Source organism: Hylobates moloch, unplaced genomic scaffold, assembly GCF_009828535.3.
Source record: "Hylobates moloch isolate HMO894 unplaced genomic scaffold, HMol_V3 SCAFFOLD_15, whole genome shotgun sequence".
Lineage (NCBI taxonomy): Eukaryota > Metazoa > Chordata > Mammalia > Primates > Hylobatidae > Hylobates > Hylobates moloch.
Genome location: NW_026652290.1, coordinates 86,094,149 through 86,120,560, shown reverse-complemented (window position 1 = coordinate 86,120,560; position 26,412 = coordinate 86,094,149). Strand labels below are relative to the sequence as shown.

Below are 26,412 nucleotides of genomic sequence, written 5' to 3'. Positions count from 1 at the left end.
TATAAAAAAAGATGTGAAAAAAATACTTAAACCATCATTCAAAATTATACTTGGTAGTATTTTTTCCCTTTAAGCATTAAGCTTTTTATTTTGTCATATGTTGTAAAATATAGAACTTAAAAAGAGTACTTTGTGTACTGATGTTATTCAAATGATCAACATTTTGATCACCTACCTTTTTTCTTAAGAATATACAGTTAATTCAGCTTGTAACTAGTATTTTCCATTGTACATATTTTGAAATTGTATGAAAGGATAGCAAAAAAATATTAGCTTAAATAATTAAAATAATGGAATTTAGTGAATTGTTATTTTACCTTAAAATTAAAATGGAACTTTATTTTGTTTATCAGTATTTAGGCTATACTTTGAATAATTACAAGAAAGTTCTTCTAAAGTCAAAAGCAGTTGTCTATAATCTATCGTGCCATCAGGCTAAGTATATTTTGTGATTTAGAAACTGCGTGTAGCTGCCAGCATTCCCATATGCGCATGCATGCTCTTGCCTTTTTTTTCAAAGTTGAGCATTAAAATATATTTAGAACTCTATAGTTGGAAAAAAGAAATGGTTAAATGTGGAAGCCACTTATTTAATATGTTCTTTTAAGAGAGAAACAAGGTTTTATAAAAAGCATGAAAAATATATAATTTAAGCCAATCACTTATGATCAAAAGATAGCACAAGTGAAGGCCTCACTTCTAGGATGTTGCAAGCAAGGTACCAATGCTGCCAGACCCAAGAAGAGTTTTAGCAGGAAAGGTTACACTTGGTTTGATTTTTAAAGCCAAAGCAAGAATTATGAGTCTTAAACCAAATATACTAACTTGGGCCATGGGGCAGTGTAACTTGGATAAAGATGGTATCATTGCCTGTGAAAGGAAACAAGAAAAAGTAGATTTTTTTCTTTCATTGATATATTCAACTCATCTGCAAAAATTTGTATTATGATGAAAATGTTATTGTCATTGTAGTTTTAAAGAATGCTGTAACAGTTTATAGTAAAACCTCATTACTACTTACTTTTGAGAAGAAAAAACTGATATCATATTGGGAATTTAAGATTCCTTTTAGCTTTACTTGATTTCATAATTATTAAATGAAAAACATTCATAAAAAAATCCTATTATTACTGAAAGACTTTTTAAAATGTAGAAACCCAATTCAAGCAAAAAGTTCAGCTGGACGTATATAAATATGCCATTTAGTAAAGATTATTTTGAAAACTCAAACTTGTGAAACAAGTAATAAATTTATTTTATATAAGTTGAAAAATAAAAAAGTTACTAATTATATGTCTTTCAAAAATGTTCTTGGGGTATATATTCTCATCACAAAATAACTAGCACTTTGGATATAAAACAAGCTTGAAATTGATATAGGGTTTTTCCTTTTATACTCATAATTTTTTTTAAAGTCATTAAACATTTGGTGCCTAGACTCATTTTACGTAGGAAATTCTGATAAATTTAAATTTAGAAAGTCTAATTTCAACAATATTAATTATTTTAAGAAAAAAATTGAAAAGCAAAAGCAAAAGCCCCAAGAGCATTAAAGTAGGAAAATTGAGACAAAAGGCTAGGTGATCTATACTGATTCTAAATCAATATAGTTGCCTAGGTTACACTGTCTTACATTAACAACACATGAAACAGATAACGTTATAACATCCAAGACACTAAAAGAATACTAGACTGTGCTGATTTTTTTAAAATCCAGATTTTTTTTTTTGCACAATAGGCAATCCCTCACATAATTTGGAATATTAGCATATTTGGTCAGAAGGAGGATAATCTCACATTCCAGATTTAGCTGGCATGACTTCTGTTAACTTGTTTATATAGATAGAGTAGTCTTATTTTCTAGGCAGCCCTAATTTCAAATAATCTGTCCCATTATCTAATTTCCGTTATGTACTGATATTTGGAACCTATGATTCCTAAGTGTAGCAATCCAGCTAATTCTAATATTACCTTTCAGAAGATTAAAATTCATTTTTATACTCTGAAATTACATGAAGCTGTTGCTCTGCCAATGATTTTCTTCCCTATTAGCCACCGATAATTGAAGATTGCCTGGTTGTAAAAGGGAGACAGAGATCTGACGTAATAGAGATTAAAGGAATATCTAGCTCTAGCGTTTACCTACTTATATATGTCCCACTTATCTTGGAAAAGAAATAAATGTATCTCCTGGAGATATGCCTCAAGAACATGATAGTACACTTAATACAATACAGGAATAGGGGTAAAATCAAAACACAAGCTCGTGACTGTTAAAACTGTAGTCTTTAATTATACATATGCATGCACACTTGTGTACACAGATGTAAACTTGGCTTTGAGTATATTTATATATAGCACAGGCTTAGACTCATGCATTTGGTAAATTTGGGGCACTAGTTGTCTTATTGCCTGGAAAATACTATAAAAATTCATTTAGAATTTTACATGCACTAATCAAGAAATATATGCTAGAAATTCTTGTCAGTTAGATACTGAGCAAATTTACTGATAATGACTTAGGAGTGAAATCTAATTAATTTAAAAAACAGTATTAATTAAGCATAATCCCAGATGACAGACAAATGGTCCTCAATCTTGGCTGTACATTAGAATCCTATGGGAAGTTTTTAAAAAATACTGATACCAGGTACCAATGCCAGTCTAGTGTGGGCTGGGCCTACATATTTTTTTTAAGCTCCTCAACAGATTATACTATACAGTCAGGGTTGAAACCACTCTTAAAGATACTCCCCAGTTTATAAAGGAGTCATTCTTGATAGAAACAAGCATTTTCCTATAGAAAAAAAAAAGATATGATAGATAACTTCTTAAACTCACAAAAGCCTGGTAAATGCAAATATATTTGGGATTAGAAACTCATCACCTACACCAGTCTTCCAGGAGGAAAAGCCTTGCATATCAGCTTGACATACTTGTAATACATTCTTTTTGTTGTTAAACAGTCCCCTAAGGGATGGAAATAGAGAAGTCAGACCTCTGACTCCCTTTTATGACCAGGCAATCTTCAAACAGGAAGGTAAAAAGAGCATTTCATCATTTTCTCCTCTCTATTATAGCAGCAGAAACAAGTAGTGAGCCAGTGGTCTTTTCTCTTTTCTCAGCAACTGTCGTCATCACCCCAAAGGTGGACCTGGCCAAGGCAAGGTGTGGAATAGGGCTTTGAACGTATATGTGGCAGCACTAAGTATGTGGCCACTTCTCTGCTCTGTCTTTACCACAACGCTTTCCATGACCACTCTTGCCCATTCTGAGGTCATCTTTCTATAAGCCTCTCCAGTATTTATGTCTTTACCACTTTTTTTTAGCATTTAACTGTGAATCTCTTTGCACTATGATTATTTTTAATCTCTCGGTAAGACTGTAAGCTTTCCCAATGAAGACGTGTAAGTGTTTAGCAAGGAATAAGATATGTAGCAGATACTGGCTGAAAGAATTAAGTATAGCTTTAAAAGTAGATTATTTTGGGAAAAAAACCATAAGAGTAAAAAAAGAATAGTAGTATAACTGATAAAAAAAAATTCTAGTCAAACTTTGCCTTTTGAAAAACTTAAACAATGGAACTTTGTACTGCTTTGAGTGGAATATGTTGGGATGACATATGACTGCAGTCAAGGCAGTTCTTTTCTGCCAGGCCTTGAGGGAAACAAGGAAGTAGGTATTCACTCTGGTGGCAAAACAGTGGGTAGCGAGTTGGAGGCTCTGGGTGATCCTCTGGCACTCGCACATCTGTTAGTTAGGCAAAAGTGAAGACAAAAGCATGTGGAGGAGACCTTTAATACACAAAGTCAACTGATAGGTTTTAAGTAAGGGATTAGCAGAACACATGGATGGCTTTATATTATGCTGGTTTATTTGATTTCAAAATCAGTTATTTTCAGTTTTTAACCAAAAACAAAGGGAGCAGTAATAGAGTTTTTCTTTATCATAAACAAAGAGAAATTGAGAAAACCCTCAAGTCTAAGATTACAAAGCCTAACTCCTGAAACAATGTTTTCTCCACCTGTCCAGCTGTTTAATACTGTTAACTTAATACTATTATAACTATTTATAACAAAGCAGGATCCAGAGCACTGCATTCTAGAATGATTTATTCTTCGCTGTTTAGCTAGTCATTTAAATATTCAGCACTAGTAGAGAATTTAATATGCTTATCTCCTGTTTTTCCACCACTTTCATTTTTAGCTACTTAAAGAGAAGTAGAATTTGCAACTGATGGCTTTTATGTGGTTTCAGTAATTCACTTATTTGAGAATCCTTAATGATACAGACCTATAGCTGTCTGCTCTAGGGAAAAATTCCTGCAAACAGTTAAATGGGTCAGAATAAATAATGATTTTAAGTCAGATATACTGAAAAGGTGCTGGTTTAATTTCATTACTTAATTTAGGGGGTTGGCAAGCTGGGGAGAATAAATGGGAATCGTTTTTTACTTGGTGTTTATCTGAACTTATCAAAAATATCTGACAGCTTACTATGTGTGTCACATGACTCCATGGCGGAGCACAGTGGCTCATCTATAATCCCAGCACTCTGGAAGGTTAAGGCAAGAGGTTTGTTTGAGGCCAGAAGTTTGAGATCAGCCTTGGCAACACAGCAAGACCCTATCTCTACCAAAAATTTTATAAAATTAAAAAAAAAAAAAAAGACTCCATGACCTTCAGTCACCAAATAATGCCAAGTCACAGTATTCTGAAGACAAATACACCTTATTTATTTTGAGACAGGGTCTCAATCTGTTGCCCAGGCTGGAGTGCAGTGGCATGATCACAGCTCACTGCAGCCTCACACTCCTGAGCTCAAGCGATCCTCCCACTTCAGCCTCCCAAGTAGCTGGGACTACAGGTGCACACCACTACTCTCAGCTAATTTTTTTATTTTTTAGGAGAGATGGGGTCTCGCTATGTTGCCCAGGCTGGTCTCAAAGTCCTGGCCTCAAGTGATTTTCCCACCTTGGCCTTCCAAAGTGTTGAGATTACAGGTGTGAGCCACCATGCCCAGCCCAAATATACTTTAGATGGCCCAAAGACGACAAAGACTACTGGGTAACTACAAATGTATGTATACTACAGGAATAAACAAATAGGATTCTGGACCAAATTTCAAAATAATATACTACCAAAGAATTATTTTAAGTATATTTTTAGTTACATTTCTTCCAACTGAGAGAATCTTAAAAATCGAATTCGACCCCCAGAAGGCACAGAAAAAGTATCTTAAATCAGAAAGCTAATTAGCAGACTGGGATGACAAACCAGAAATTCTAACTTCGAGGTTAGTGCTTCTCAACCTCCTCCCCCGTAATAATGTCATGCTGCCTCTACTATTAGATTGTAGTATGTCAAATTAGGGGGAACTTGATTAGCACATCGAGCTAAGACAGCCAACGGTAAGGGTATGTGGAAGTGGTCATGAAAGAGTTAAAGGTGACTGAAGATTTAATAATGAACAAATGAGAAAGGGTTCTTAGAAGAGCTTTAAAGTTTCACATGAAATTAATTTAAAAAATTATTGGTGATCTAGATTGAAAAGATACCCTTTCAAAAGGTGAGCTGTACAGTCCGGCAACCACTAGCCACATGTGATTATTGAGCATCTGACTGTGGCTTGTCTGAACTGAGATGTGCTATAAGTGTAAAATGCACGCTGGATTTTAAAGATATAGAACAAAAAAAGGGAATGTAAATCTCAATCATAAATTTTTATATTGATTTCATGTTGAAATGACAATATTTCTGATATACTGGGTTAAATAAAATGTATTAAAGTTATTTTCGCTTTTCCTAATGTGGCTAACTAGACATTTGAAGTTATACATGTGGCTCACGTATTTCTATAGGACAATGCTGGTCTAGAAATAACAGATGGATAAGCAGTAGCGTGCAGTCTATGAGATTTCTTTCACTGCACTGAAAAGCATAGACAGTGTATTAGCAGCCATTATATACCATCAGGGGACCACTGGGTAGACGAAAAGGGCTTAAATCTGATACATTGCTAAATTAAAAGCTACTAAAGAATTTGGTGGAGAGTAGATGGTGGACCCTGCCTAGTATTCAAATACATGCTAAGTATCCTTTATCTGAAATGCCTGGGACCAAAAGTATTTTGGACTTCAGAATATTACATCATACTTACTGGTTTAGCATCCCTAATTGAAAAATCTGAAAACTTCCAATGAGCATTTCCTTTGAGCATCATGCTGACACTCAAAAAGTTTTGGGTTTTAGAACATTTTGGATTTTGGATTTTTGGATTAGGGATATTCAGCCTGTATAATAATTTTGGAGCCAGGCAGCATTTGAAACATGGGACTAAAATTACTTGCAGATTTTAAGAGTGATCTTTGTCTCCTCTGGATAAGAGGAATGCATTTGAAAAGCTCAAATGAAATTTAAGCTGCCAATTTTACCACTAGGCCTTTCATTAAAGTATAATAAATTTAAAGAGGGCTGTTCCAGCAGATTTTTTAGAAATTTCAAGTTGGTGGAGTTTAGAATTTGTCTTATATTTTTATAATGTTATCTTTTGAAATGGCATTTGACTTAACTACAAGATCACACATACACAAAAATAACAGAGATTCTTTTTTACCTCTAGCATGTATAATACTAACAAATACCTTAATGCACTTAGAATTTTTGCACCTACTTGAGTGAAAAGGGCTCGAATGATCGGAATCAAATACACTGCAAACATCTGTGGTACTGGAAGCACCAGAAGCAGGCGGAGGTGTTAACGGTGTTCTTGGAGAATTTGGTGCAGATGCTGTACTTTCTGTTTCACTTTCAGGGATCCTACTATAACTAATTTTCCTTGGCTCCTGCTGCAGAGGTGTGGGATGCCTCATGGTACCTGGTCTTGGGTTTGATGGACGAACACCAGGAGATTTTAGGGGATAGCTATATTTTTTTGGCTGTAGACATATCAAAAGAAACACAATACTTTAAACACTGTAGTAGAAAGGAAGGTTTTTCTATATGTGCCTGGTAAAATTCAGCTAATATACAGGAAAATCGTAAATCACTAATAAGGACATAATTATTCAAATAAAAGTAGAAAATTTAAAGTATTGACATTCTATTTTGCTAAAGCCCTGGTATCTAAATTGTTAAAGAATGCATTTCTTTAAATAACTAAGTTTTAGTCCTATAAATACTAGAGTATTTGTTATTTTAATATATTTGGGTGGAAGTTTTTCTAAAATGTATTGTATATTTCCCTGGTTTTTAAAAAAACAGACTATTTTGAGCAAATTTAACCTTGTTGAAAAGCCGGGATCATCACTGTGAATTACAATACCTTCCTATTCTGTAATACAGTGATGCCATCAGGACCATTTGAGATATTTAACGAATACATTAAATTGCCCAATTTTCATTTGTGTATGTATATTGGTTTTATTGCATTTTCCTTGCAAAATGATCATTTCTCAGTGAGTGCTTCATTGGATCAGATTATATACCTATTTCTAATTTTCTATTTTTAATCCATCTTATTAAAAACTGAACAAGGGCTTGAGAAATTTTGCTGTCAGGCAATTGCATACACTTTAATTAAAAGACATTATGTGATTTATCTTGGTCACTTAGAAGCCATCTATGTTTAATTCAGGATTCTTGACTTTTTTTTTTTTTTTTTTTTGAGATGAGTCTTGCTCTGTCTCCCAGGCTGGAGCTGGATAGCTGTGGCACGATCTTGGCTCACTGCAACCTCTGCCTCCCGGGTTCAAGTGATTCTTCTGCCTCAGCCTCCCAAGTGGCTGGGACTACAGGCTCCCGCCACCATGCCCAGCTAAGTTTTGTATTTCATTAGAGACAGGGTTTTCACCATGTTGTCCAGGCTGGTCTCAAACTCCTGACCTCAGATGATCCACCCACCTCAGCTTCCCAAAGTGTTGGGATTACAGGCACGAGCCACTGCACCTGGCAGACTTTTGACTTTTTTATGAACAAGAGAGTACATAGTCAAATCAGTGAGTTGGTGATTCTGTACATAAATTTGGCTGGGCACTGACAAGTAACAAAAAACAATAGAAACTTTATTTTCCCAAGAAAGTATTGTTAGGAAAACTTGATATTTTATGGCTAATGATTCATGGTCGAAAGTTCTAATAAGTCATTACTTTTAAAATGTGATAAGTAGATATATTTATTACAAGTGACTTAGTATAAATTCATTAAATTTCCTGTCTTTAAAATCTTAACATTTTTTGGGGTAAAAAAATTAAAAACTTACATAATATTTGCTCAATTTCATCATCGTTGATATCAGGATTTACTCAAATTAATATTAACATTCATTTATTTGGAAAGAAGTGGGATATTCCTGGACATAATTATTAAGTACTTTTTCATTACTTTTAACTATCACATGTATACTTCATCCCTGAATACGTTTATGGAAAACTAATCTATATAACATATTTGGTAGTAATGACATCACCAGATGTAGATGACAACTGAAAAATGTATATAAATGTAAAAGAAATATAAATATACAAATGCTTACAAATCTTGGGAGAGGCTTAGGGTTTCGTGGTTCTATTTCTAGGGATTTGTTGAAAAGATAATCTGTAAATTCTTTTTCCATGCTATTTCCCATCGGATTCAAGTTTTCAAAGAACCTCTAAAATAAATGCAAAGAAAAAATTATTAATATTCAAAATTATAAATTCAGTTTGAAATTCCTGGAAAGTTAAGAAGACATTTAATACAAGTAAATTTGAATTATTTCTTTTAAGGTTTACTTTTTCTCCCCTATAAAATAAACCTGTCTTTTATGAGGTAGTTTATAAACTTAATCAGAAGTATGAATCTTTAAATAATTCAACTTACTTTGATATCTGATTCTACTCGTAAACAGTAAGGCTGATTTTGGTACTGCTGGATCTCTCCTGTTATTTCTGCTACCTTCCTCCTTTTGCTAAAGTTTATAAGCTCTTTTCCATGTCTTTTTAGGACCTCAGGGTTGCCTTCTTCTGTTTTCAAGATATTAGTGAGATAAATTCCTAGAAGATATAATGGAATGATTTCAAGGATAAAGAAGGAAAATGCAAGTTTTTTTCTGTTTCATTAATTGTGGGTATATTACACTGTACCATCTCAGTTGCTGTAACAAAAGAACCAAGGCTCAGATTTCCATGATATGAAAACAGCAGCTTAAGAGAAAGTATCTGTGAAAGACTTAAATTTTATAAACATCCAAGAAAAAGGGAGGGAGACCAAGTTTAATAAAATTAATAGATTTGTTAGGAAGAATAATCAATTTTCCATACCCCCTCCAAGCCATTGTTATTTGATATAAATCACAGTTTTGTTAAAGGAACTTTAAGAATAACTTCATCACTAATGACACATCATTTTTGGCAAACAGGAAAAATACTAAATTCAGAGGATCATAGTTTCTGCTTAGTCAGCTCTGACGGCCACACAAGAGGTTGTTATGATTTGCAATTGAGAAGTAGTACTATTTGGGTAGGCTTACTCATGGAAATGTGGAATGTTTTGCAAGCCTGTCAAATGTGGGACTGCATACAATTTATGTAAATTCTGGTTTTCAATAGTTTCTAGACTTAGTGGCAACCTAGTAATTGATTTCCTGTTTCCCCATCACTACAGTTGTACACTGGACGAGGAGGAGAATGAACAAAATAACAGGCACTTTCTATTCTAGCATAAAGGCTCTGGAACCAGTTCTGCTTCTTTCCTTGTGTGTGATTTTTTTTATATTTTATATTTTTTGAGATGGAGTCTCACTCTGTCTCCCAGGCTAGAGTGCAATGGCATGATCTTGGCTCACTGCAACCTCCTCTTCCTGAGTTCAAGCGATTCTCCTGTCTCAGCCTCCTGAGTAGCTGGGATTACAGGCATGTGCCACCACACCCAGCTGGTTTTTGTATTTTTAGTAGAGACGGGGTTTCACCATGTTGGCCAGGCTGGTCTCGAACTCCTGACCTCAGGTGATCCACCCACCTTGGCCTCCTAAAGTGCTGGGATTACAGGCATGAGTCACCGCGACCAGCCTGTGTGATCTTGTGCAAATTGCTTGTGCAAATTGCTTAACTGTGCCTCAGTTTTTCTCATCTGTAAAATGAGGACAGGAGGGTTGCCGTGAGAAACAAATGGGTGAATATATGTATGAGCTTAGAATACAGCCTGATGAAAGTTAAGTATTAATTAGCCATGGTTGTGATTGTTGATGCTGTTGTTGCATCTTGCCCTAATATTCTTATGCTTCTACCTTTTTCCCTAAAGTACTGATTACAATGCTTTGAGGAGAAAAAAGGAGTGTGAATATCTGAGTTCGTTCACTCCCCACACGTGTATGGATTCTCTGCTGTAAGCCAAGTCCTGCATTAGGTACTGCAGGTACAAAGATGAGAAAGACCTCCAGCAGCCCAGTGCTTAAGGAGTTCCTGACCTCAGGGATCCAGAGCTTTGAACTGTTGGCTACTACAGTATCATTTGCTAAGGGCTACATACTAGTAGGTGCTATATTAGTAGTAATGCATAAGATGCTACGAGAGCAAAAAGGAGGTATTCCAAATTCTGTCTTGAGCTGGGAGGACTAGAAAAAGCATCACAGATGAGATAATGCTTAGAATAAGTCCCAAAAAATGAAGACGTGTAATGAGTAGAATAACGTAGAAGAGCAGTCTAAGCAAAGCAGCAGTGTGTATAAAGGCATTGATTCATGATGAAGCTTGCTTGAAAGGCATACTTAGAGATAATTTGCTATTTAGTATGGCTAGACCATAGGGGTTTGGTGTGTGGGGTAGAGGAAGAGTGGCAGGATATGGGGATAGACATAGGCAAGGGCTGGGTTTGTACTTCTAAATGCTTTTGTGGTAGAGGCATACCACAGAAATCTTTGGCCACATCCTTGGAAAGATAAAAGGATCCAAATCAATATTGAACAGATCAGCAATAATGAAATCTGACATCCATGCCTGTTTGGTTTTTAAAAGGATCCAGTTATTAAGCGCATTAGTTACTTGGTTATTTCTCAGCACCTAGGCTATGCCTGATGATACACTCGTAAGACAAAGTGACTGTGTGTTCTAGTAAGCACAGGCTTTTTTATTTTCACATCTGCCTGTCGTTTGGCTTTTATTTTCAGCCATTTATACTGTCCTCTACACAAGTTGCATGATCCACTCGGTGTTCAGTCTGACAAACATGTCCATAAGAGTATGCATGCTCAATGGCAGCCCAAATCAACCTTCCATATTGGTCACAAACTGATGGCCGATCTGTGAAGAGTTTGTGGGTATTAGCACTTGGACTGGGTCATGAAGTACCTTTTGTTAAATAGCTTAAACTTTTATCTAGGAGATAATTAGGGAATTAGAAGGATTTTGTTTGCATTCTAGAAGGATTACTCTAGTTGTACTATGAAGCCAGATGGGTTGGAAGGAGTTAAGACCAGTAACAGGAAGAGCAGTTAGTAGGCTAATAGTCCTGGTGAGATGATGAGGGCTGCCCTAGTGTCTATGGGGATAATGGGGAGTGGATAAATATTTAACAGATAGACTCCCCAAGAACTGATTATCTGGTTTGGGGAGGAAATGGGGGCAGTGGGAATAAAGACTCACAGCTTTGTTCTTGAAAACACACTTGAATGAAGTTGTGAAAATGCTTATAAGTAGCACTTTGGTACAGTTCGGGATGAAATTTGGAAATTATGTTATGCCTAACTGATGGCTAGCTAAAAGAACAAATGATCACAGCAGTGATGTCCAAACTTTGATCTTACACTGCATCAGTAAAAAATATTTAAGCACATATCCTCACTTTCTCCCTCTATACACATATACAGTTTAATAAAAACATAGATATATTTATGTATGTATAACATAAACCTGAGAATTATATGTTAGTAAAGCTTAGGTTTTTTTTTCATGTTTTAAAAAATATATAAATAGAAAGTCTAGTTATTCCTGTACTTCAGTATATCATTTAACATACCCTACCTCTGAAGGTAGCTCTTCTAGGGAAAGAGAAAACAGAGCATTATGACAAAGAAGAGGGCTGAGGTTTCATCTTTTTTGCTGATGTCTTTCCCATCCTTCCCAGCATAAAGTAGCTGCTTAGGATTCTAGGCTTCTATAGCATTTGTCCACACTTCTATCTACACTTTTCTACAATACAGTGTTATACTTACTACACAGCGCTGTGACTTATTTCTCTGCTCTTTCAAGGGAGCAGAAACTATGGAACTATATCTTATTTGTCTATTCTTAGCATGTAGTCCTGGGCATAACACAGAGGCATTCAGCAAATATTTTTGATTGAATGAAAGAAGTATATTATTTCAAAATAGAAGAGAGGCATTTAACAGATAGGCCAGGATATGAGAATCAATTCTAAAATAGCTGGAAAGCAAGAATGGAGACAAAGCAAATTTACACATAACAGAAGGAGGACACAAGATCAGAGCTGTGTAAAAGCAAAGGGCAAAGCCAATGCTAAAGGCTTGGATGTTTGATGACAAACCTGATTAAGGTACATGCTCCTTTTACCTTAGAAAAAATTCTATTTTTGAGACAGAGTCTCGCCTTGTCACCCAGGCTGGAGTATAGTGGTGCGATCTCGGCTTACTACAACCTCTGCCTCCTGGCAGGTTCAAGCAATTCTTGTGCCTCTGCCTCCCGAGTAAGCTGGGACTACAGAAATGCACCACCATGCCTGGCTAACTTTTGTATTTTTAGTAGGGATGGGGTTTTGCCATGTTGGCCAGGCTGGTCTTGAACTCCTGGCCCCAAGCAATTCGCTCACCTCAACCTCTTAAAGTGCTGGGATTACAGGCGTGAACCACTGCGCCTAGCTGAAAAAATTCATTTTTTAGCCCACCTATCCATTCTACCTATCAGTAGAATATTTTAGTTTATGGAGAAAAACTGTGTTACAGACCTGAAACATCTGGCAGAGCTTTGGAAGGAGTAACTGCCCTACTTTTATTCTGTAAATGGTGGTTGTGCCAGCAAAAGATGGGAATAATGCTGGTAAAATAATAGAGGAAGTATCAGCTACTATCCCTGACCCTCCCCCAAAGAAGGGGTTTGAAAACCAGTATCCAGAATTTAGGAAAAGAATCTGGAAAGAGTTTCTATAAACTACCATATAGACAGGATGGAATTCAGAAGCAGCAATAACATCTGGCTTTACCCACTGGGTCAGAACTGTATGAAAGGCTAACTCCAGAGACTGATAACGTTTAGCTTAAGAATAGCAAAGACAGGGCACCAAAACTGACCAGGGTCAGTTGTAGATAAACTACCTTAAAGGAGCAGAGGCTCAGTAACTAGGAAGATGAGCAAGAAGAAAGGGGTATGAAGGCTGGCAGATGGGCTGCACCTATTAAACTGTGTGTGCCTATCAAACTACCTACATGTTTGTATTCACTCAATAAATCACACAGCTCACCTAAAACACCTTATGAAATCATACTCTAAAGTAGGTCTGAAACTTCCTTCTTTCACTTAAGAACATGTTATGGCTGGGCACAGTGGCTCACGCCTGTAATCCCAGCACTTTAGGAGGCTTAGGCAGGTGGATCACCTGACAGGGTCAGGAGTTTGAGACCAGCCTGGCCAACATGGTGAAACCTCGTCTCTAGCAAAAATACAAAAATTAGCCAGGCGTAGTGGTGGGTGCCTGTAATCCCAGCTACTTGGGAGGCTGAGGCAGGAGAATCGCTTGAACCTGGGAGGCAGAGGTTGCAGTGAGCCGAGATCATGCCATTGCACTCCAGCCTGGGCAACAAAAGTGAGACTCTGTCTCAAAAAAAGAGAACATGTTATGAAGATCAGTTAAGTTTATAAAGATCTGAGAGAGGACTTTGGACAGTTTCAGTTTGTATGAATAAATACCAACCATTAGGATGTTACAGGAGCAGGGGCCAAATAGTGAGTCAGTGAATGGGTCCTGAGGTTTCTTTTCATGTCTGTGTACCAGAGACCACAGGATATCATGAGTAGCATGACTATAAGCTAGGTGAGCAGACTGACTGTGTTATCTTTCACTTTTCTAAGCACCTGACGTAGTCCTGGTACTTAGTAGGTATTCAAGAAATATATGTTGACAGATTGAATGACATAACGTCCAGATATATCCAGAGCCTTTCCAGTTCCCCTTAAACGAACTGGTAACATATTTAAGCAAAAACATATAGGCTTTAATATTTTACCAGGAAGAGAAAATCAATGAACTCTATATTTTTATCAAGAATGTAGAGGGTCAGGCTGGGTATGGTGGCTCACACCTGTAATCCTAGAACTTTGGGAGGCCAAGGCGGGTGGATCTCTCGAGCTCAGGAGTTCGAGACCAGCCTGGGCAACCTGGTGAAACCCTGTGTCTACAAAAAATAAAAAAGTTAGCCAGGCATAGTGGTTTGTGCCTGTAGTTCCTCCTACTTGGGGGATTGAGGCGGGATGACTGCTTGAGCTCATGAGGTGGAGGATGCAGTGAGCCAAGATGATGCCACTGTACTCTCCAGCCTGGGTGATAGAGACCCTGTATCAAGGCCGGGCGTGGTGGCTCACACTTGTAATCCCAGCACTTTGGGAGGCCAAGGCGGGCGGATCACGAGGTCAGGAGATCGAGACCACGGTGAAACCCCGTCTCTACTAAAAATACAAAAAATTAGCCGGGCGTGGTGGCGGGCGCCTGTAGTCCCAGCTACTCGGAGAGGCTGAGGTAGGAGAATGGCGTGAACCCGGGAGGCGGAGCTTACAGTGAGCCGAGATTGCGCCACTGCACTCCAGCCTGGGCGACAGAGCAAGACTCCGTCTCAAAAAAAAAAAAAAAAGAGAGACCCTGTATCAAAAAAAAAAAAAAAAAAAAAAAAGAACATAGGGGTAGGGCAAAAGTCCTCAGGAAAACTAGAAATTAACAATGATTTTTTTTAAACCTCATAAAATCAGCAGATAATGAGAGACCTTATCTTTCTGAAGAAAAAGTAAATTAAAGCAAATAAGTAAAAACAGAAATGAGAAAGATATATTACAAATAGGGGTAATTAAAAAAAGTTTGTAGATATAAATTGAAGGCTAGTATTTTAAAAATAATGAAATGAAGCAATTCTGTAGCAAGAAGGATGCTTTCTTAAAAGGATAAAAACCATCTAATGAAGCAAGTAGTAAAATTATACTTTATCCCTGCTAAAACTGAGTTTAAAATAAGCTGCTTATTTCTGCCATTATTTTTAAAGCTTTGTTTGGGAAGTTAATGACCAATTATGTAAGGCGTAACACAGAAATAAGGTCAAAGGAAGAGACACTGTATTATATTTTGTAAACATGATTAAATACTTAGAAAACCTAAGGAAATTAAAAATTCTTGGAATTAAAGGTAACAATGAATACCATTCAAACCAAAAATACTCAGGAAAAATAATAAGGGGAAATGCTAAATATAATAAATGTTCTTTACAAATTAATTGACAGATTGTTCCAGTTACATTTGGGGGCATCCCCCCCCACCCAAACTTATAAAGTTCATTTGGAAAAATAAACAGGCAAAATTGGCCAAAAAAAAAAGGACTGAAGAAACCCTGAAGAACGAACTTTATCATCTGTGAAAACACTATATAAAGCAGGGTTTCTCTGTCTCAGCACCACTGACTTTTTGGACTGGATACTTATTGGCTGTGGGGAAGTGTCCTATGCATTGCAGGATGTTAGCAATATCTCTATCCTCTATCCACTACATGCCTATAGCACCATCCCAATTAGGACAATTAAAAAAAAAATTGTCTCCAGGCATTGCTAAATGCTCCCTAGGAGGGCAAAAACTGCCCCCTGCTGAGAATCACTGATTATAAAGTGACAATCCTTAAAACTGTGGCAGGGGTATAGGAAGTCAGTGAGATACAACACATATTAAAGAAGGAGGTCCCTGGCCGGGTGCGGTGGCTCAAGCCTGTAATCCCAGCACTTTGGGAGGCTGAGGCGGGCGGATCATGAGGTCAGGAGATCAAGACCATCCTGGCTAACACGGTGAAACCCCGTCTCTACTAAAAATACAAAAAGAAATTAGCTGGGCATGGTGGCGGGCGCCTGTAGTCCCAGCTACTCTGGAGGCTGGGGCAGGAGAATGGCGTGAAGCTGGGAGGCAGAGCTTGCAGTAAGCCGAGATGGCAGCTACTGCACTCTAGCCTGGGTGACAGAGCGAGAGTCTGTGTCAAAAAAAAAAGGAGGTCCCATATGTAAACAGGGAAAAAGTAGAATCATTCAGTAAACCTGGATTAACAAATACATAATTTGGGTGGGGAAATAAATTTGAGTATTTCATAAGATATCAAAGATACTTCAGTTTGATATTAAATATAATTTTGAAAGTCATAAAAAAGCCAGAAGAAAATATGATTATTACTAGATTATATGAACTTTCTAAGGTTAGAAACAATAGAAACCAGAATGAGAAAGGACAGATGGTAGAATTTAAAACTAATACATGTCAATGAATAAAAAGTACAAGGCAGATTGTTTGCAGGAGATACGAAAAATGACATGGACAAGAGGAAATGCAAATATTAAAGAAATGTATGAAAAAAATCTCCACAGTAATCAAAGAGTGGAAATTATTACAACAAATAGCTTAGTAGTTGTAATAACAGAAATGAAAAAAAAGTATCCAAAATTAGAAACCATGGGATGAAATTTGCCTTGTCATACACTTGATGGCAGCATAAATGACATACACTTCTCATGGCAGCCTTTCAGAAAGCAACTTAAAATTATATATCAACACTTTAAAAATGGACACCTTTTAACCTATGTATATAGTAGTCCCTCCCTTATCCAAAGGTGATATGTTCCAGGATCCCCAGTGGATACCTGAAACTATGGATAGTACCAAACCCTATACATACATATACACATACATACATACCTATGAGCTTAATTTATAAATTAGGCACAGTAAGATTAAAAATAGCTAATAATAAGATGGAACAATTACAACACTCTATTGTAATAAAAGTTACATGAACGTGGTCTTTCTCTCCCAAAATATCTCATGTTTTTGGACCACAGCTGACCATGGATAACTGAAACTGTGGAAAGTGAAACCGTGGAGATGGGAGCACTACTGTAATTCCTCCTCTGGTTATCTGTCTCAAGAAGATATTTTCAAATACAGAAAAATAGTATAAATAAAAATGTGAATCAAAATTATTTGGAAAGCAAAAAAGCTGGAAAGAATGTGTCTAATCACAGGGTTATGGTTAAACAAATGGTCCAGCTTTATGGAATATTATGCAGCCATTATAAATACTTAAGATTATTTAATAAAATACAAAAATATAAGATATGGTAAGTGAATAACCTTAATATGCACATCATACAATTACAATTATATACAATGTACACAGCAAAAAGATTAGAAGTAAATACAAAAATGGTTGCTATAAAGCCCAAACAATAAAATGTAGGAAAATATATTAAAAGTATCAGAACATAACATTATTATATGCAGTGGAATTTAAAACTATATAAAAAATAGCTATAGATGAGGAAAAGGCTAGAAGAAACTACAGCACATACTAAAGAGACTATAGAGAGATCATAATTTCTATAAGCATTCAAAAGAAGGATCATCAGAGCATATACTCAGGCAGAGAAAAGATGAGAGTAGGAAAGAGATATTGAATACATGAAAATACAGGAAATAAAGAATGGAAAAAGATAGAGGAACCTACAGAAAGGGAGATTCAGGTGGTAGATTCAGTCCTAAAAAGGAAGGAAAAGGTACTTCCTTCCTCTGATGCAGAAGGGGAAAAATAAGAGAGGATGAAGAGAATAAAATTTTGATGTGCCAGAGGTGTGGGCCCAAAGGCACAGCAGGCACACTATGATTTTTAGCCATGTGAAACTGTTTACAAAAATGATTATAAAAATAGTTGAGTTTGGCCATGCCTCTGCTGTATTTAGTTTATTAAAATTCAATTAAAAAGGCCTTTATACATATAAAAACACAAGTATCATATAATATCTAATGGCTGCCTAAGATGAAACTAGAAAATGAAATGTATATTAGACTTGACCTTAAGTCTTAATGAGAAAAATTCTAAAGGGTTTCAGGTGCTAAATATTGATCAAACAAGTATTTTCTGCTGGCATATTACACATGTAATTATTCAGTCATTTAATGAAATAAGTCTTTTGTTTTATCCAGAAATGCAATAAAAATTCAGAAAGAAATACTTACCAAAGAAAGGCACACATGGTGGATTAATAGACCTGAGTTTTGCCAAATATTTCTTATAGTGATCTTCACTCAATTCATGAGCTTCTTCTAAAATTTTCTTCTGGCGACTTGGTATTTGCTATAACGAAAAAAAATAGGAGGCATAAGTTTACAAAAGGAATCAAAGGTCTTGTCAAAAAAAAAAATACTAGGCTAACAGAAACGCCCAAATACAACAGTATCAATTTGATTTTATGACTGTAACATTGCTTCAAATAAATTATCTTCATAGACCTCAGTATAAACTTAAAGTGTGTGTGTGTATGTGTGTGTGTGTGTGTGTGTGTGTGTGAGAGAGAGAGAGACAGAGAGATCTAGTTTATCATGTCATTCCTTACACAATTATGTGAACATTTAATTGTACATTATCTTACAAATTAAGTGCCGAAAGTTTTTTCTTCTAGCTTAGGCTGGGACCTGTGAATACATTTTAATAGGAATGCTTAATTTTAAAAAGCGAACAATTCATTACAAAACTTAGATAATTCTGTCTTTCAATCCACTACTGAAAAGACAAATGAGACATTTAAAAATTAAAGATAATAATTGTTAAAAATCTAATTTTTGTAATAGGGAATGAAAGTTCATTTTAAAAAGACATGTAGAAACCTACCTCAAATGTGTGGTCTAGTCTGTAAACAGGTGATGAATTCATAGCACTGACAACCTCAAGGACACCATTAAAGTTGTTCAACTCTTGAAAGACTTGTAGAATCTCAATTATTCGACTCACCACAGCTACCCTTTCTTCTAAATTTTCAGTTTCTACAATACATCTGGGAATAAAAAAAAAGTGAACTAAAGGTTTTAGAGTTTTTCCAATAAAGTTATAGCTTAAAGAATTTAGTAAATAAAATAATGTAGAGAGTAGGGGGTGGCTATAGTATAACTACTATAGAGAAGACACATTCAGGGTGACTTGATAGAAGGAAGGCAGTGCCTCCAGGCAGGCATACTGCTCTTTCCTGTCTTCTAGACTGGTACAGTCAAACAATCATTTTCCTACTATATTTGGTGCATCCTCTATTAGCATTAGAATTAACTGGTGAGGCCACTATCTTGTGGAATGTATGTAGGTCTTTGTGATGTGGGTGTATTCTAGTAGAATTCAAGAATTCTGTTGCCTTCTATTCTTTATCTAATTGCAAGATTTTAGTGATTAATGCCCAATTTCTTTCTTTCATATATTATTGGCTACATACATTTCTAGGAACAGCTCTGTTCCCATGTTTCCTACATTTCTAGGAACAGCATTAAATGTAATGGCAAAAACTGCAATTACTTTTGCACCAACCTAATATATAATTGCACTGAGATTCTGGACGTGTGGTATGATAGTATGAGGAGCTTCACTGAGTGAAACTGGTAAAAATTATTAAAACACACATACAAACGTGCACATGCACACGCACACACGCACATTTAAAGTCTCTAGTAATGGCCCTGAGAGCAAATGGCAAAAGAAACATCTATTCAGGAAAATCTACAAAAATTTGGTAAGAGAGGGGAGAGAGTCTGTGGTATTTGAACCAAGACTGGTTCCTCCCTTCTTTCTCCCAGCTCAGTGAGGGTGAACTGAGCATCTACTCCAGATTCCTGCAGTCAAGAACACCTAGCTCCCAGCTCCCAGACTTCAGTTTTCTCATCCTGCCCCGCTGCCTGTTGCTGAGGCTAAGTCCCAGTTGAGTACAGCTGAGAAGTGGGAAAACCCTTTTTTGCCCAACTTCCACTTATGGAATGGAGACTCTACCTTGGGTGTGATGCTTTGAGCATACTGAGAAAAGAGCCCTTCCTCTGGTTCCTGAGGGCGTGGTTCCATGCCAGAAGAGGCAGGTAAGAAGACCTCAGGCTACAGTAGCATCCGTGTGCCACTCTACCTGCTCAACCAAGCACTTAGCTCCTAGGGCAGAAGTGTCACTCAGAGAAAAGCTTGCCATTGTCCTCAGCCCCAGAGCCCCGTTTCAAACAGATAGCTCCTAATCTCTTGTCATTTGCAACACAGTATAAAGTAGTTTAAATTTAATGGTGCCCTTAGGAACAGTGGAAATTGTGGTGAAAGGCAATGGGGAAGAGATTTGTGGATCTAATGAAGATCACCCTAGACTGTAGGCAGAGTAGTCTGCAGGACAGAACTAGGAAATAAGACGGCTGAGAGGAGCCCTCCTGTGGTCAGAACAAGTATCAAACAGAAATCTCAGAAACCATTCCTTGAAAGGAGCAATTTGATTGCATTATTTTGTATAGCATTTATGCCACCAGAAAATTGTTGAAAACATCAGAGCAATCAGCTGGCAAATTGTGGAGTTTCATAGCTGGGTGTGTGTGGTCAGGCAAGGACTGGATGAGTCTTTCCAGTACCACTGCCATGCAATAAGAAGCCCTGGAAAGGGGGCTGGGGAATGAGGAGCAGTACTCAGAGTTGCTACAATATATTATCTGAAATGTCATGTTTCCAACAAAAACAGATGAGGTATGCAAACAAATAGGAAAGTATGACTCTTACACGGGGCGGGGATGGGGCGGAGGGGGTGGAAGGAACAGAAACTGCCTGTGAGAGCAACCAAATGTCAGATTTAACAACAATAACAAAAAAGATTTCTAAGTAGCCATTATGAATACGGTCACAGAATTAAAGGAAAGCATGAAAAAGAAGGAAAGGAAGGTACTGATGACAATGCGCATCAAAGAGAGGATATCATTAAAGAGATAGAAACTATAAAAAGGAACCAAAGGGAAATTCTGGAATTAAAAAGTACAATAACTGAAATAAAAAACTTACTGGAAAAGCTCAATAGTATATTTGAACTGAAAAAAAAAAATTAACTTGAAGATAGAGCTATTGTTCAAAAATGAAGGTAAAATAAAGATTTTCCCAGATAAACAAAAACTGAGAGAATTTGTTGCTAGCCGACCCTCCAGAAGAAATACTAAAGGAAGTTCTTCAGGCTGAAAAGCAAGTGATCCCAGATGGTAATTCGAATCCACACAAAGACCATCAGTAAAGGTAATTGTGTAATTATTAAAGACATTTTGTAAATGCATATTTTTTCTCATTTCCTCTCAAACTGACTTAAACAACTGTATAAAATAATATAAACATACTGTTGAGTTTATAACTTAGAAATGTAATATATGTGTTATATGTTGCCAATAATACACAAAGGAGATGGGTGAGAGCAAAGCTTTAATGGGCTAAGAGGATGACGACAAATGGTAAAGTAGTAACTGTAACAATGTATTGTTTGATTTGCATCATTAAGATGTAATATGTATTACAGTACCACAAAAAAAAAAGGGAGAAAGGGAATAGAGTTACATAGGAGTAATATTTCTATATATCACTGGTATTAAGCTACTATAAGTCTGAAGCTGATTCTGATAAGACATGTATGGTAAACTGTAAGGCAACCAGGCAGTCACTAAAAGGACCTCAAAAAAAATTAATGAAAAAAATTAATGCTACATTAGAAAAACATTCAACGTTTTCTAATGACAAATATTGTCACTTTCATCAACACTCAATGCAAAAGAAAGGAGGAATAGAGGAAAAAGACATGAGATGTATCGAAATAAAATTGCACTGGTCAGGAGTGATGGCTCACGCCTGTAATCCCATCACTTTGGGAGGCCAGGATGGGTGGATCACTTGAGGTCAGGAGTTCAAGACCAGCCTGGCCAACATGGTGAAACCCCATCTCTACTAAAAATACAAAAATTAGCTGGGCGTGGTGGTGCGCGTCTGTAGTTGCAGCTACTCAGGAGGCTGAGGCCTGAGAATTGCTTGAACCCGGAAGGCGGAGGTTGCAGTCAGCTGAGATCATGCCACACCACTGCACTCCAGCCTGGGCGACATAGCCAGACTCTGTCTCAAAAAAAAAAAAAAAAAAAAAAGAAAAGAAAAATTAGGTGAGTGTGATATCACACACTTGTAATCTTGGCTACTCTGGAGGCTGAGGTGGGAGGATCGCTTGAGCCTGGGAGGTGGAGGTTTCAGTGGGTCGATATTGTGCCACTGCACTCCAGCCTATGTGACAGAGCAAAACTCCCTCTCAAAACAAACAAACAAAAAAATTGCATTGAAATTTGTAACATAGCTGACAGCTATAAAATATAAGAATGCTAGGAATACTTACTTCTCAAACCACAGAGTGAGGTTGGTGGTATGTCGAATCATTTTCAGAAGATTAGGAGAGTTAATTTCTTTGTCTTCTTTTGTCCACACACTTCCAACTAATTCTGATGGCTGTACAGCTCTAAAATCATCGATACATAATTCTACATGACACTTTTTCCTCTAATAGAGACATCGTTTTATTAAGTAAAGGAGATAAATAAAAACTAAACTCTCATATGAACTTTCCTTTTATACCAACAGAAAGGTCTATGACAACAAGGTATAACAAAAAAGTATAATTATGCATATTTCCTTATGGATTTTTTTAAAACTTTTTTTTTTTTTTTGAGATGGAGTTCCACTCTTGTTGTCCAGGCTGGAGTACAATGGCATGATCTTGGCTCACTGCAACCTCCGCCTCCCAGGTTCAAGTGATTCTCCTGCCTGAGCCTCTTGGGTAGCTGGGATTACAGGCGCCCGTCACACCTGGCTAATTTTTTGTGTTTTTAGTAGAGACAAGGTTTCACCATGTTGGCCAGGCTGGTCTCGAACTCCTGACCTCGGATGATCCACCCGCCTTGGCCTCCCAAAGTGCTGGGATTACAGGAGTGAGCCATAACACCCGGCCTTTAAAAACTGTTTTTAAAAACTATTTTTATGGAAACACCTGTGTACTTTTAGCATTGCTTTATAGTAGCATTTTGCTTTGGGCAAGGTTGAGACTCCTCCATAATATCTTTCCCAGCACTTATAAACATTATTAATAAATTAGGGTGACAAAGTAGACATTTAAGTAATGATGTCTGTTATAATCAGTTCAAAGAGGGTAATCAATGCATTCACACATCCTTTTTTTTTTTTTTGGTCTAAAGGAGGAGAGGAAAAACGCCTACCACAAAAGGGTCCTAGGAAATAAAATAGATCCTAACACTGTAATTTTCAGAAATATGATTTTTAGTGGGAGATCTATAAATTAGCTCATTTTCTCATTTAGTTATTAAAAAAATGAGTAATTTAGTTTAAGATTCTAAAGAGTCTCCATTTAAAATCAGAAGGACATTTTTGAGATAATTGTATCAATGTAGTATGATAAACTGAAAAAGACTATAATGGCTATAAGTTCACAATAAAGCAGTAGCTAACATTTATTGAGCCCTTACTTTGTGCTAGGTAATGTACATATATTGACTTGCAAACCTCAAAACAGCCCCAGGAGTAGGTACTATCAGTAGCCCCATTTTACTCTTGAGGAAAATAAGGGGCAGAAGGATAAAGTCACACAAGGAGGTTAAAGTTGCCCAGGGCCAGCAATTGGTAAAGCCAGGATTTGAACCTAGCCTTACCAACTAGGGGTGAACACAGAAAGACAGAAGGTGTAAATTCAGCTAGAGGGACCAGGGGAGTGAAAGAACAGGAACTGGCTGCCTGGCCTTATTACTAGACACTTCATGTAACATTTCAGTTAAGTCTTATGACAACCCTATAAGGCAGAAATCAGTATTTCATTTTAAAAATTAACTCTTTCGAAATGATTTTTCAGCTTGAATGTTAAATTACATACCGGTATAGATCTGATTCAAGTAAAGTGAGTTGTCGAGCAATTTCTATTGGGTGTAAGGTGAGCAGGTCAAAAGTCTCTATGTGCCCAGGTCTGCTTATATGCCACTCAACTGTGGGAGGTGAACTCTGAAATGTGATATTATGACCTGGTCCATTGTCTCTTGCAATTTTTTTCCTTTGGATTATTTTAGTGATGGATTCAACCCATTTTTTCATTGCTTTACCTGCAATACATTATATTTTAAATAACATTTGAATATTCTTTGTTTAATATTTTATATTTTAAAAATGGTTTAAAATCACACAGATGATACCTGAATGTATCTTTGCTACAAAAAGTTCAAATGATCAAAATGAAAAATGCAAGTTCTCCTTTTCCATTTCCCGGTCCCCAATCCTAATCTTATTCTTCTCCACTTGGGTAACCACTGTTAACAGCCTGGTATATATTCTTCCAGATCCTTTCCAAATAAAATTAGAAAGTACTTAATTTGTAGAGATTGTCCACCCCATTGTTCTGATCTTCAGTTTAATGTATTATTTTATAATCCTCCAAGAAAAGGTATATCTTATGTAAATCACAAGACGTATAAGGATTATACACACTATTAATCTAATCAACATTGCATTTTATAAACCAATAAATATCAGTGCCAGAAGACTGATTCCTTCATTTTTAGTGTGAGGTTTGATGTGGCTCTGTTTTGTATTGTACATGAAAGTACTATTATTTAACTATTTTCTGATTATCATTTAGAGCATACAAAGGAAATAAGTTTGTCTAAGACATCCTTAGAGCCATACACTCATATAATCTTTAAAACTAGAAGGAAAACCTTAGAGATCAACAAACCTAGTTCCTCATGTTATTGATAAGAAAACTGAAGTCTAAAGAATCGAAGTGATTTTGCCCAAAGTCACGTATCTGATTAGTGGCAGTGTTAGACACAGACTCTCAATTTAATCTACTCTGCTTCCTCTCTCATTCTATTCGCCTGTGGCCCACTCGACCTCCATCAGTGGTGTTATAATGGCACAATGTAATTCCCAAATGCCCTCATACTTTGGGATATGTATGAAGACTTGGCTTAACCAACTCTAAAATAATCAGTAAGTTGAAATGAATATGAAAATGAAAATACATTGGATCAACAGGGTGACTGTTGAGCAATTTGCAGATCTAAATGTTTGATGAAAATTTTTAACTTTTTGAAATAGTTATGCTGGTACTATTATAAACATCTTATATTACTGAGCCCCAATGACATCAATTGACAGTCACCGTGTTGGTACTTTTATTACATATAAAACTAGGCACCTAAAAAAAAAAACATACCTCTTACTGTTCCAATAAATTCTTCCATTCGTTGCAAAAGATATGCATCTCTTTCAAAATCATAGAAGTGGTGCTCTACCCAGTGCCGACATACATTTAATACTCTACGGCATTAGCACAGAATTGAATCACATGGGAATCAAACATAAATGTTTATCACAATGCATGGTACAATACAAATGAAAACGCAGTAACTCTTACCAAATTAATCTTATCAGTGTGCTTAACACTTCCAAAATTCTATGTTAAGGCTTATACTATAGTTTCTGATAACTGCTCTAATTAGTAAATTTAATTTACTAATTTTATTGTCACTCGCCTCCTTGTTTGGGAAAGGTCCTTATATACTTCAACATTGAAACAAAAGTTTGATAAAGACTTACTTACTTCATTTATTTAATGCTTACCGCAGTTGCACAGGCTGTATATATTCTTTTCTAAATCTTTTTAGTTCTGCACTCAAGGGTTGATCTCCATTCTCTATAGCTATGCGATCAGCTTCTGTTGGCTCAGGCTCTGGAATTTCAAACCTAACATAAAATAGAACAAATTAATGAAAAGACTAATTATATCGAGTTATACAAATAGAAAACCACAAACGTTTTCACCAGTCAGCAAAATCAAGAGAATACTGTAAAAAAATTACTAAAGATATGCATATCAGTGTGAACAAGTGAGACTTCTATAGTATTAAAGGCTAATAAAATTATTTTAAAAATTTTTAAAAGAAATTAGTACTTGCCAATATAGATAAAACTAACTACAAACAAAGAATACATGCAAATTCTAAAAATAAATGTGACTATAAAGTTACGGGACTGATATTCATTTTTAGTCTGTGGAATTACTCTAAATCAGGTGACATAATCACTGTTAAGGGTAATTCCAGAAAAACTGACTGCTCTTTGTTTGGGTACATGAAATATTTTCCTTCCATCACAGTATTTGTTCACTGACAAGCTCCATTTTACTCAACATGAAGTATGTTTGAAAACTTACTTAGAACATCTAACTCATCAAAATTTGAATTTCTTGACTCTATAAATTTTATATAGATCTTTAGTTCTGTAAATTTGAAATTTCAAATACTGAGTTTTCACATACAAAAAAGAGTATTTTTGTATTGAAAT

General features: G+C 36.2%; 1 protein-coding gene across 3 annotated transcripts in view; it reads right to left on the bottom strand.

The window, feature by feature from the left end:
• The window catches only part of SOS1 (SOS Ras/Rac guanine nucleotide exchange factor 1), a 141,591-nt gene that overhangs the window by 7,167 nt on the left and 108,012 nt on the right, over positions 1 to 26,412 (bottom strand). For 2 of the 3 annotated variants that reach the window (XM_032178773.2, XM_058429008.1), the window contains exons 12-21: positions 25,690 to 25,812; positions 25,283 to 25,386; positions 23,948 to 24,170; positions 22,406 to 22,525; positions 18,886 to 19,048; positions 18,234 to 18,351; positions 8,859 to 9,031; positions 8,533 to 8,649; positions 6,673 to 6,937; positions 826 to 870 (exon numbers count right to left, since the gene is read on the bottom strand). In XM_032178773.2, coding sequence (XP_032034664.1) covers positions 826 to 870; positions 6,673 to 6,937; positions 8,533 to 8,649; positions 8,859 to 9,031; positions 18,234 to 18,351; positions 18,886 to 19,048; positions 22,406 to 22,525; positions 23,948 to 24,170; positions 25,283 to 25,386; positions 25,690 to 25,812 — 1,451 coding nt within the window. The remainder of the gene's footprint in view (positions 1 to 825; positions 871 to 6,672; positions 6,938 to 8,532; positions 8,650 to 8,858; positions 9,032 to 18,233; positions 18,352 to 18,885; positions 19,049 to 22,405; positions 22,526 to 23,947; positions 24,171 to 25,282; positions 25,387 to 25,689; positions 25,813 to 26,412) is intronic. The other variant, XM_032178774.2, reaches the window with a different exon arrangement.